The sequence below is a fragment of the Neopelma chrysocephalum genome, unplaced genomic scaffold (assembly GCF_003984885.1).
Source record: "Neopelma chrysocephalum unplaced genomic scaffold, ASM398488v2 Primary Assembly neopelma1_147, whole genome shotgun sequence".
Lineage (NCBI taxonomy): Eukaryota > Metazoa > Chordata > Aves > Passeriformes > Pipridae > Neopelma > Neopelma chrysocephalum.
The window spans coordinates 14,426,187-14,437,847 of record NW_020897809.1 but is presented as its reverse complement, the minus strand read 5'-3'; the positions used below and the strand labels follow the sequence as shown (position 1 = coordinate 14,437,847).

Sequence of the window (11,661 nt, the reverse complement as noted above, 5' to 3'; positions counted from 1 at the left end):
TAGGCAGAATATTAAAACTATACATCAGTTTTAGATCAGGGGGGAGAATGATCTATTTTGAAGCAAATCATTTGATTTTTGTGCAGTATTTAAACTGCTGGTTCAGTTCTGCACAAGAACGAAGAAGTTTTCCCATGAAGAGATGTCATATTCAGTGGATTTCCAGCCTGGGGGATTGTTTGTCTACTTTTTTTTTTTAAAGAAAAATTTATTAGCAGAAGTTACATAATTCTGCTTTCTCCCTCCAGGAAAAAATGTTGGAATGCATTTCAGAGGGGGCAGCAAGAGGAAGAGAGTCAGCAGTATTAAAGATGTAAAGAATTACCTGGAACCAGAATACCTCTCATGGTCTAATGGCAGGAAAATCAGACTAATTCTACATTAGGTCCTGTATTTAATAAATTACGGCCTTTAAATCAACTTTTTTTGCTTTTGGCAATTTTTTGAGGTTCTTGTTGCATTTTTCTCCTTAATGCTGTATTGTAATTCATCAGGATCTGCCTCTTTTCACACTGTCAATGTTGTTCTGCATTTATCCAATGGCTTAGAAGAGATGGAATTGGGAATTCCTATCCTGACAGTGCTCATGGGGTCAATCCTCAGTTTACTAATCTACCTTCCCTGCAGCAAAGTGTGAACACAACAGAAACAACAGGACATTTGCTCACATGAATTAGTCCTGAAGTAACCACTGTTTTCATAGGAAAGAACAAACCAACTCTCCGATGCGCTAAAAACTGTTCGGTTTCCACACTTATGAAAAGCAGCTGAAATAAAACACGCTGAGCTTGTGCAATATATTTTATGCAACTGCAGGTAAAAATCCATCCTTCCCATTTCTCAAGGGGGCGGATTCTGATTTTTAGCCTAAACAACTTAGGTTTTACACAGTCACACTGTCCATGTCTACGCTGTTAACCATTTCGTTTCTAGCAACTCTGGGAAACATCGCGCAACTCCATCAGATTTTCAAGAGCGACTCGAATTCAAAGACGATCCCGAATTCCCGTGTTTTTATCGAAAACCAGCAGGGGTACAGACAAGGAGCCGGCTGTGCCCAGGCTGGCCGGGCACGGCGCTCCCTGAGGGCGGGCGCAGGGGCCGCCATGAGGGAGGCGGGGCGCGCCCCCTCTGCGCCTGCGCGGCCCCGCCCCCGGTGCGGGCGGGCGCGGGAAGCGGCGCGGGCGGTGAGTGGCGGCGCGGGCGGGCGCGGATGGGGCTCACATGGGGCTCATCATCCCTTCTTCATCCCCTCATCCCGGGGCTCTTCCCGCTGGGAGCCGCCTTCTCGGAAGGCTCTGTCCCTCTGCAGAGCTCGGGAGGGTGGCCCCGGGCGCAGGTGGGCCCTCGGCCCGGCGTGAGCCAGCGGCGGGAGGTTGTGTTTTACCGGCCGCCACCCCCGTCCTGCTCCCTGCGCCTTTCCCTGGAGCGCGGCGGTGTTTGCACGGGAAGGGCTGGGAAGCGGGATTATTCGGGATACCTGCGGCTGGAGCGGCGTGTTGTCGCCGTTCCTCAGCCGTGAGATCCCGGGGGGTTTGTGTGGCAGCCTCCGGAGGGGTTTGGGGTCGTTAATGTGGGTCGGGGATGCTCCAAGTGCAGCAGCAGCGCAGAGACGGCCGGGCCTGGCTTTGGGATTGCTCTTAATAGATGAAACTCTGATTTAAGGAAATAAAACTTGCGGACTAACACCCCCTGAGGGGTCTAAAGGAGCGGCTGGATTTTTGTCTCCCAACTTTCTGTGTTGAAGTAGACAAGAAGAAAGCCCATAGCGCTGTACTTTTTAGTTTGCAGGTGTTCCCTATCCAGGCACAACTTTATATAAACACCTGGCAGCTTTTCAGCCTGGAAAGAGTGGGAATGTTGCCCTTGAATTAAGTAGTACAGTGCAATGGGGAGTTTAATTTTTTTCACGTGTGCCAAATGAGGTAGATTACCCATACGAAGAAAAAGGTAATCTGTTAATTTAGCCCTGTTAATGGTTAATGATGGCTGTCTGTTCGTGAAATTGTCACAAAGGGGATATATTTAACAAACATCTATCTGGGAAAGTGCTACTTTTCACTCACTTTCACAGTTTAGTTCTATTCTGCGCTTTTTGGCTAAAATATTTTTGTTTTAAAAAGTTAGTTTTCAAAACTGTGTGGCCATTTGTAAACGTGCCCTCCCCAAACAAACAAAACTCCAGTCCACAACTGGATTCTAAATTAAACCTGATGAATTATCTCATATTTAGAAGCTATTGAAGAGTCAGACAAGTTGTATATTGGGTGAATAGTACTATGTAAATTCCTTCTCTCATGCTAAATATGTCCATGTGCTAGTGTGCAGACACATGGTTCTGATGGATGTTCCTCTAAACTGACCTTGCATCTGTTGCTGGTTTTCTGCCTAATGTGGGTGTGAACTATAAAATACAGCTCTATTTTTTTTTGCAAGTATTACTGTTTTTCAGTGTTTTCTAATAGTGGTTTGTGATCAGTTCACTAAAGAACTGTAAAGGTCTATATGTGAAATTATAAATAACAGTTACAAAAAGTTGAAAAGTTTTAGGACCTAATTCAGTGTGGTTTATTATGTGGAATAAAACAGGTGCTTTGCTGTTTGCATATATTAACATTCAGGTGTTTCATTAAGGTACTGAGGTGGTACCTTCACATTCTGGATAACTCTTTGATGTTGTTGTCATGAGTGTTTTCTTCTTGAGCCCGTGGAAGATCATTTTGTGAGAATCTGAAATGTTCTTCTTAACAAGTTCTGAAGAGATACAATTTGCTCTCATCAACTGGAAACTACAACAATCTTTTTCTTATTTTAATAGGGCCACACAGTCATTGCTTTTCCTGCTGGATCCATCATGATAACTCCAGCTTTTGAACTGACCCAGGATCCAGATTTTCTCACAATAATAATCAGAGTACCTTATGCCAGAGCTTCAGAGTTTGATGTGTATTTTGAAGGGGAAGACTTTAAATTTTATGCTAAACCATACTTTCTCAGGCAAGTAGTGGAAAAACTTTTAAAAATTTTAACTTCACAGTAGAGATTGAACTTAATTTTGGTCCCTCCAGAACATTCCTCATCTGCAGCTTTTACAAGGTTGGCTGCAGACAGCCCACTTCATGCAAAGATCTGTTATTTTGGATCTGGCCTCTTTGTTCTTAGGCATTAAATCACATTAAAGAGAGTTGAAAGAAACTTTTCTAAATTTAACTTACAATATATTTTTAATTGTAAGATGGCCAGACAGTTCTCTGGCTGTAGTTTTGTAGAACAAGTGTGTCTTTTCCTGAGATGAATCCATGGGGATTTAACTGCATGGCTTCCATTACTATCAAAAAGAGTCACGTAGTCTAATCCTTTGTGCTGCTTTTGGAATGTGCCTTACATTTTTATAGGCTGAGATGTTAAGTTGCCTCACTGAAAGCCTGACTAATTCTGCATCTCATTTTTTGCCCACAGATTGACGCTTCCTGGGAGAGTTGTAGAAGATGGCAGAGAAAAAGCATCCTATAATACAGACGAAGGTATTGGTTCATGTTATTAGTATAAATGTCATTAAAAATGCTGCTAACTCCAGTAATTTATACTTTAAAAGAAAAAAGCAATAAAGCCTATAAATTTGTTGCTTGCAGAGTGTTTATTACATGCTTGACTTAAGACAATCAGATTGCTGAAGGAGTTTCTTATGATCTTCTGTGGCTTGTTTGGAGGAAGGATTAAAAATAAAACAGAGCTTGTATTCTTCTGTTGGTTTGTGTTTATAGAATGTGAGTCAGGAGACCACAACTGGTTAAATATTCTCTTTGATGTTTTATCATTAAAATCTTTGAATTTTGTGAAATAAGGTTAAAAACATGCACAGAGATTGATGCATAATGAAATGCTACCAGTATGTGTCCCACTTCCTCTGAGCCTTTTTGATGAGAGGGAAAAATGCACATTTTTGTTTGTCTTGGATATTTTAATGCACTAACTATGTTCTGACTTTCTTTTAAGGAACTTTTACAATTCGGTTACCCAAGGAGGTTCCTGGCCAATATTTTGAGGGCCTGGACATGCTGACATCTCTTTTAGCACCAAAGAAATCAAGATCAGCAAAGCCTTTGGTAGAAGAGATAGGTATGACAAGAAAAATCGTGTTTATACTGATGATACATGTACATAATGACACAGTTTTAGATCTGAAGTGATATATGTGGAAAAATACAGTATTTATTACTGGCTAGTCCTAGGTATGAGAAGGGCACGAATAAATCAAAGTATGAATAAATGTAGAAATAAGTATGTTGTAGACAATATACATGTCAGCTTTATAGGTTTAGTTATGTTAAAATTTTTCCAAAATGCGCTTTAAAATATGCTAATTCTCTGTAGATCTTTGTACCCCTCTAGTGGCTGTAGAGCACACACACATTGGAGTCTTCTGCTTTCTACAAACTACCACAACTGGACTTTTAGCTCATATGAGAGGCTGATTAAAACCCCAGGTTCTGATGGAGATCTTGCTTAACATCAGTATTTAACAGACAAAAATGTTTGACTGCCTCTGTTTAAACTTTTAGTACCTTTCTTAAATTATTGATAACATCGCTTCTGTCAGGGTCCTCTTAACATCAAATTCTGATCTTGTTGAAATCAGTGGAACAGGTATTTCAGTCTTTGAGGGAGTACACATAAAAAATTTAGCATTCCTGGTCTTCAGTTTTGAAAGTGGGAGAGTTGGAAGCAGGACCTATGGGTCACTGACCTGTATGACCCTCCCAGTGTTGTGTAAGATTTCTTAAAAGATGTAGTCAAATGAGAAAGGCTTTTTGTGCTGCCAGTGTTTGCCTTTCTAGGAAATCATATATATATATATTTTGTGCACTGATTTTCTTTCTCTGACCATGCAATATATGCAGCTGCCTCTGCTGAGCTGTCTGAGGAGGAGGAGGAAGAAGAAGAATTTGACTGGGAAATAGAACAGACCCCTTATGAAGAAAGTTCAGAAAGCACTCCACCACTGCAGCACCCTTATGGATTTGGGAATTTGCGGTCAGGGGTGTTCCAGAGGCTGCAGGTAGGTGCATTTTTGTCTTTTCCTGTCATAAAAGTTCTGTTTAACAGGCTGTGCAGGCTCTCTGGCTCACAAGGCAACTTTGGAAGAGTGGACTCTTCAAGCTGTCTGTCCACCTGGTGTCTGGGGTTCACTAGCATTATGCTGAGGCATCTAAATTTGCTTTTGTGTGTTGATTGGTAGGATAGGAGACTTCAAATGCTGTTACTCTGCTCCTGTGCCTTCAGCAGTTTCTTTTAGCCATGAATTGATTGAAACTAATCTAAAACCTGTAGCATGCTGAGTAGTACAATACTTGTAGTCCACAGCACTGTTATTAAAATAGATGATGATTTTTTGTAGTGTTCTTGCTCTAAGCAACTGAGTTGTAGCTGTTTAAAGCAACTTAATTATGTAACTCTAATTATTGCATGAATTGTAGTATTTTCAGGTTTTGGAGCAGAAGGATTGCTATTTATGGAGAAAGTATTTACGTTCTGTTAGAATATATATACTGGTTTACTTGTGAAGAAATACATTTCCCATCAGCATTGAAGTACCACTACTTAATGATGTTTAAAAGGGCACTGCAATTGCCTATGAATTCATGTACAGCCACTTCAGAGAGTGAGAGTAATCTCCAAAGTCACAAGAACAGTATCTGTGATTTTTATCTTGTCTTCGTTGTGGTTGTGTGCTTTTGTTAAATATTTCAACTTTTACAATAATGCAAAATAACCTCCCTGCCTTATGATAAAATGTCCTGAATAGACTTGATAACATCATGAATTCTAAGAGGCTTCAAATAATTGCATTTCCTTGGAATTTTGATGTTTCATTTGCACAGCGAAGGCAGAATTTGGAGGATTGGAAAGGGAGGTTGAAGATCTGGGGGTTTCAGTGTAATACTGATCCCTTCCTAAATTATTACTAAATCAGTCTTGCATGTCATTCGTGTGGCTTGGTCCTATAACTTTGGCTCCCTTTGCAGGATGAGCTCAGTGATGTGATTGACATCAAGGATCCAGACCAGACTCCTGCAGATGAACGAAGGAGGAGACGCCTGGAAGCTGAGGCTGCCAAGTTTGAGCCTGATCATTACCTGTGAGTATTGATTGACTTCATCTGCTCAAGGAGAGGTACCTCAGCTGAAATACATTCACTTTTCCTTTTCATAAATTATTTGGTTTAAAGATCGCGTCTGGAAAGAACAATTTCACTTTTCATTTGTCTCCTTCTTTGTCTCATCAGGGCAGGCCCTGGAGGGTTTTCTTAGTGTGACACACAAGGCATTGCCCATCTGTTTTGGGGTTACTCAACTGTTTAATTACTGCTTAAGTCCGTGTTCAAGTGGGGCTGCTGAGAACTCTTGCAGAACATTGTTTCATAGTTCACCTCTTCAGCAGCTGAGCAGCCAATCCCTGCCAGCATTTTGGGTTGTAAATGTCAGAACTTTGTTTTCCTCTTGTGAAACAAGGATTAATGAACCATCCTGGTCTATGAGGAGGTAATTTCAGTTTGGAACTTAGGAATATTTTGTTTTGGCCACTTTGTTTTTTACTTTCACATGAAAGCTGTTTTAAAGCAGAATGAGGAAAAGTTCCAAATCAAAACTTTGTGTTTCTTTTGTGCTACTTTGTTTCTTTTGTGCTTCATTCCGTGTAATGAACATGGAAGTGATTCTTCGTGTTCTTTTCAGGTTGGTTTTTTTCAGATCAAGTTAGATTTAGAAGCTATAAATAAAATAAGTTGGAGCCATGAGATCTATTAATATACATTGATTTCTGCAAGATGGGTTTGGTGGGAAAAGAGTTTAGCCCCCAGTAGGGAGAATTAGTCCTCTGGTGTGTTTTGTGGGGGTCAGGAAGGCTTTACCCACTCTGAGTTTTTTCAGAAGGTATCTTTGCAAACCTGGAATTTTCCCCCAGTTGGGTGTTTCAGAGGCAGCCTCATGTCTTTCAGTAGCACACAGAAAATAGAACAGCTTTCTGGAAATATCACTTGGAAGTACATTTTGCTAGAACTGAAGTAGTTCCTAACCTATAATGGGATGCAAATTACAGTAATTCTAAGTTTCCACTTTAGACTCTGTGTTCTGGCCTGGTAGATGAGTTACACCATTTAGTTTAATGGCTGTGTTTTGGTTGCTTCAGAACAGATGATCCCAGCCTTTCTTCAAGAAAAATTGTTTTCCCAAGTACCCTGATTAAGAGCAGAAGCTCTGGGAGAAATGGTGGCAAACAAGTGTTCTGGTGCCTTTGAGCAAAGTGTACACTGACTGATATCTCTGAGTGACTTTATAATGACATTGAAGGAAGGCAACAAAAAAATCTGTCAGTGTGAGAGTGGAGCAAATTACATTCTGTGTTCAGTAGACTGGGCAGGTTTTGTGTGGTGATTAAGAAGGTTTTAAGAAATTTCCTGCAGTTTTTTTCAGTTCTCTGTGTTTATACCATTGTTTGGCTCGAAGAAAAAGCTCATATGGTAAAAGGAGGCTTAGAACTTGAGTCCTTTAGTATAAATCCTCCCAGAATTACTGCACTGAGGTTTTTACCACAGTGGCTTTGTGCTGAGATGGATGTAATCTCTCTTCCAGAATTCATGTACAACTCTTTGTTTTCAACTTTCCTGCTTCGTGTCCTTGTTTACCTAAAAGTCCATCCCTACTTTGTGTTTACCCTTCAGCTGCACACCCTTCCTCCCCACAGAACACCTAGTTCTTGAGTGGGAGAGCTTCCCAGTAAAATCAAGTGATTTGTCTGAGGAGCCTTCTCTTTGGAATATTTTCCTTTTAATACATCCAGAACAAATCATGTTTGTTCACCTTTGTGTCATGCTGCAAGCTCATCAATATCCTGGGATTCTGGGAAGGTGGAAGAAGTAAGGAAGGGCTACTGTAAGATAAGAGAATGTTGTTTATGCTTTTAATAATGATTATTTTCTGCTTTTAAGTCAAAGAACATATCTCTAGTGTGTGGAAAATAGCCCAGAGCCGAGTGAGGTGTATTTTATGTGTGCATTAATATATACCCACATGCACTATGAACTGAAATAAATAGCATATGACTTTTCTTCTTCTTTTCCCTAGAGCTGATTTTTTTGAAGATGAAGCTATTCAGCATGTTTTAAAGTACAAACCCTGGTGGGTTGATGCACATAAAAAGATGACAGCCTTGCAGAGGGAAAGTCATCAGGAACATGACACTCATACATTCGGTGAGAACATGCTTATATCTATATATCTATATATGTACACACATCTGTTGCTTGAGTGATAATTGCTGTGATGCCATGTTATGTTCTAGGTTATTGTTCTTAAAGGAAATTTATTACTTTACTATTATTTTTCTGGGTCTCAGCCTTTTTTTGAAGGAAAATTGTGTCTTTTTAGAAACCTAAAGGGATGTTTTTAGGGTTAGTAGATGGCCTTGTAAGAGCACTGTTAACAGATAACCGAGGTCACCTCCCTGCACACAGTGATTGCAGAGAGCACTGCAAGTTACTATTATGCATATTCTTCTATTGTCCTTTGCTCATTTCCTTTGTAGTATGAAAATCTGATATTGAAAGTAGATAATGATAATCCCTTCAGCAGAGGTTCTTAGTGCACTAATAATACCTGCACTTTCACATTTGCTACAGGACAAGAACAATGGAATTTGGGTAAATGTTGTGCATTTTACTGTGAATGTAATCTGATCTTCATTCCTGGTCTCTTTTCAGCCTCTGAAGCAAGAAATTGTTAATTATATCCATCATAAATATTTGATTTAAAGAGCATTGGACAAAGGTACAAAGAAGCTTCAAAACAGAATAATGAGGGGTTCTTTTGTTTGTTTTTATCCATTCACTCCTTAGTAAATGAAACACTCTTACTGTTTGCCTGTGTTAAGGAATATCATTAAAATGAAGAGCTGCTGGATGATTTTATTGAGGAAGAATATTTTTCCTTTGAATTGAGATGGGTATGTTTTTCTTCAGTGTGTTGCTGGATTTTAGGGGCAGCAACAACAGAAACTACTTGAGAGCTTGGCAAGCCTGCTAATGAAAATTACGCAGAAAATGGAGCTACGTAAAGGGCATTTTTCTCTAAACCATTTGTTTTAAGAATGATTAAAAAAAATTTGGTCTGGCTCAGATAGGGTTGAGTGAAGAGGATCGTGTAGTTTTGTGGATCTTGAGGCAATTTAAGTAACAAAAGAAGTGATGTGGTGTTTGGATGATGTTAATGACACCAACCCACCCTTTCCCTTTGAAAGAGCTCAGTTTTGGTAACATTTGTACTGTTTGAATGGCAAGTGACTGAGACCAGTGGAGGCTCTTAAACCTGAGTGAGTTGTGGTGAGGGAAACCACCATGAGAGGGAGTGCAGGTTCCACTGGAAGGTCTATGAATGGAAATACAAAAGGGCGGAGGTGGGTCCAGGCTGTTCCCCCTGGAATCTGATCATCAGCAGGATGAGTTCCCTGTGGGTTTATGTTGCTTCATCTAGTCAAAGGATGGTCCAGCTACTCTGAGTTACAGATCCAAGGAATCCTTACAAGCTGGGTGCAGTTTGACTACACATCTGCCTGACTGTGTGTTCCATCCTGCCTGGGGAGTGGAGGTGACAGAACAGGCACATAAAAGGAACAGGGACTGTGTTAAGTGAAGGACCTTCTTTACTGCTTGAGAAATCCCATGTTATTCCCACTAAAACTGAGAAGTCTGCCTGCATTAAGCCAGGGTGTGCTGTACAGGGAGAAGGATAAGGAGGCTTTCACTGCACTGGAGTGTGCTCCTAGTGAGGAGCCTTTGCACACAAGTGCTTAGCTGTAAAAAGCTCTAAGGGCACAAACCATGTTGCAGATTGTTCCAAGGTGTTGTGTGATGTGTGGTGATTCTTTGATACAGGAAGGTGTGAGGTCAAACCTTTTTTCCTACAAAAATCAGACATAAAGGTCGCCTGTTTACTTTTGAACTTGTTTAAGGGCATAAAGAAAAATGGATTGAAACCTTGATGCAGAGGGTTTTTTTATTGCTTATGGAGAAGAAGCATAAAATGAAAGTACCCAGATTTCTTACTCCTCCTGAGTTCCAAATTCATGTCTTCTGTTAAGGAAAGCATCTAAAATAAGGTAATTTCCACCATCTTCCACGATGAGGACTTCCAAGCATACAACCTGTAAAGAGACTTTAAATATTGAGATGTTTAAAACATGTCCAGCTCATGGCAGGTCTGCTGCCCTGGCCAGCTTGCAGAAACTTTTGTCTGTCCTGTTTGAAGGAAGGTTTTGTTCTTGATTTAAACATTTGCTGCTCCAAAGCTGTTAGAAAATGTTTATTTTCTTATTCAGAAACACTGAATGAATGGAATAAGTTGTCGTTTCTTCTTTCTCCTTACTTATATCGATGTCCTTTTAGTTGTTCTCTTCAGTGTTTTCTTGGAACTAAAAACTTCATTACGTTTGTCTTCGTCTTTGGCTGCAAGGAGTAATTAGAATAGAGATGGCATTTCTTATTTTTTGCATGGCATTACAATTAACTGAAGATTTTCTTTGGTTGATTACTGCTCTTATATTCATCCCTGGTTATTTTCTCCCTGTTTTTACATCATCAGGTTTTTCTAATGTCTCATTACCAGATTTTCTTTTTTTTTTCTTTTTGGATCATCTCTTCTCATTAACATTTAAAGTCTTTGTCTCCCTTCTGTCCTTACCTTGAATCTATTTTTATTTGACCTTTTTCTCCAGCTCCTGTGCATGGTGTGTGTGTTTTGCCTTTTTTTAATTTATTCTTTTTTTGTCCTTAGTGTCTCTTCTTTCTTTGGTCCTTTTTTTTACATTTTACTGTGTATCATCTCTTCTGGCCCATTTTGCTCACACTTACAGTGTCTAATGCAAGTCAAGTAATATTCCATAAAGCCCAACTAATTACCCAGCCTTTCACATGAGGGAATAAAACTTTTGGAAAGCTTTCTTTTTGCTGCTGCTGAAGTTTACTTCAGTGTCTCCTGCTTCTACAGATTCCAGATGAAAGGGTTTGTATTTTCTAACAGTCACATTCAGCTTGGTTAAAAGTTCATTTTTATTCTACTTCCAGTTGCACAACTGTAAAAACTCCTCTTTAGGCAACACAATAATCTTCAAAGGCTCAGGCTGACATATGTATTCAATCTAACATTTATATGCTCCAAGGATATCTTATTTTGTTCATGGTAACCAGTGACCGTTCTCTTTCTGATTTCTTTATAGAATGAGAAGCAATTTCCTTTTAAAGATCCACCTTTCAGCAGAGCTTGGCTCAAATATATACCATTACTGGTAGATTCATAAGTTTAAGATGAATCATTTTTCCTTTTTTATCAGATTTCTGCAATTGCTCTGCCACCTTTGCATCATGTCTGTCTTCCTGGCACTGCTCTGCTGCAGAGCAGGTATTTGTCATGTGAGGAAAGATTGCTTTTTATTCATGCAAAATCCTTAATGATCTGTCTCCTCTGTAAAGCACCTGAGGTTTTAAAAGGCAAGAACAGTAAGAAGAAAGAATGATGTATGGTTTTGATATGGTTTGCAGGAACTGTGTGTTTCTTAAAGAATAATGGGAAAAATTAGTACAAGGAGATTGTGAGATCCAGGAAAGACTGT

At 39.8% G+C, this 11,661-nt stretch overlaps 1 protein-coding gene across 4 annotated transcripts in view; it reads left to right on the top strand.

Moving 5' to 3' along the window:
• Nucleotides 1-585: 585 nt before the first annotated feature.
• SHQ1 (SHQ1, H/ACA ribonucleoprotein assembly factor) overlaps nt 586-11,661 on the top strand; it is a 43,726-nt gene continuing 32,650 nt past the window's right edge. The window contains exons 1-7 of one of the 4 annotated variants that reach the window (XM_027700931.1): nt 586-816; nt 2,819-2,997; nt 3,460-3,524; nt 3,997-4,119; nt 4,902-5,059; nt 6,027-6,139; nt 8,124-8,251. In XM_027700931.1, coding sequence (XP_027556732.1) covers nt 805-816; nt 2,819-2,997; nt 3,460-3,524; nt 3,997-4,119; nt 4,902-5,059; nt 6,027-6,139; nt 8,124-8,251 — 778 coding nt within the window. In that variant the 5' untranslated portion in view covers nt 586-804. The other 3 variants (XM_027700932.1, XM_027700930.1, XM_027700933.1) reach the window with 3 other exon arrangements.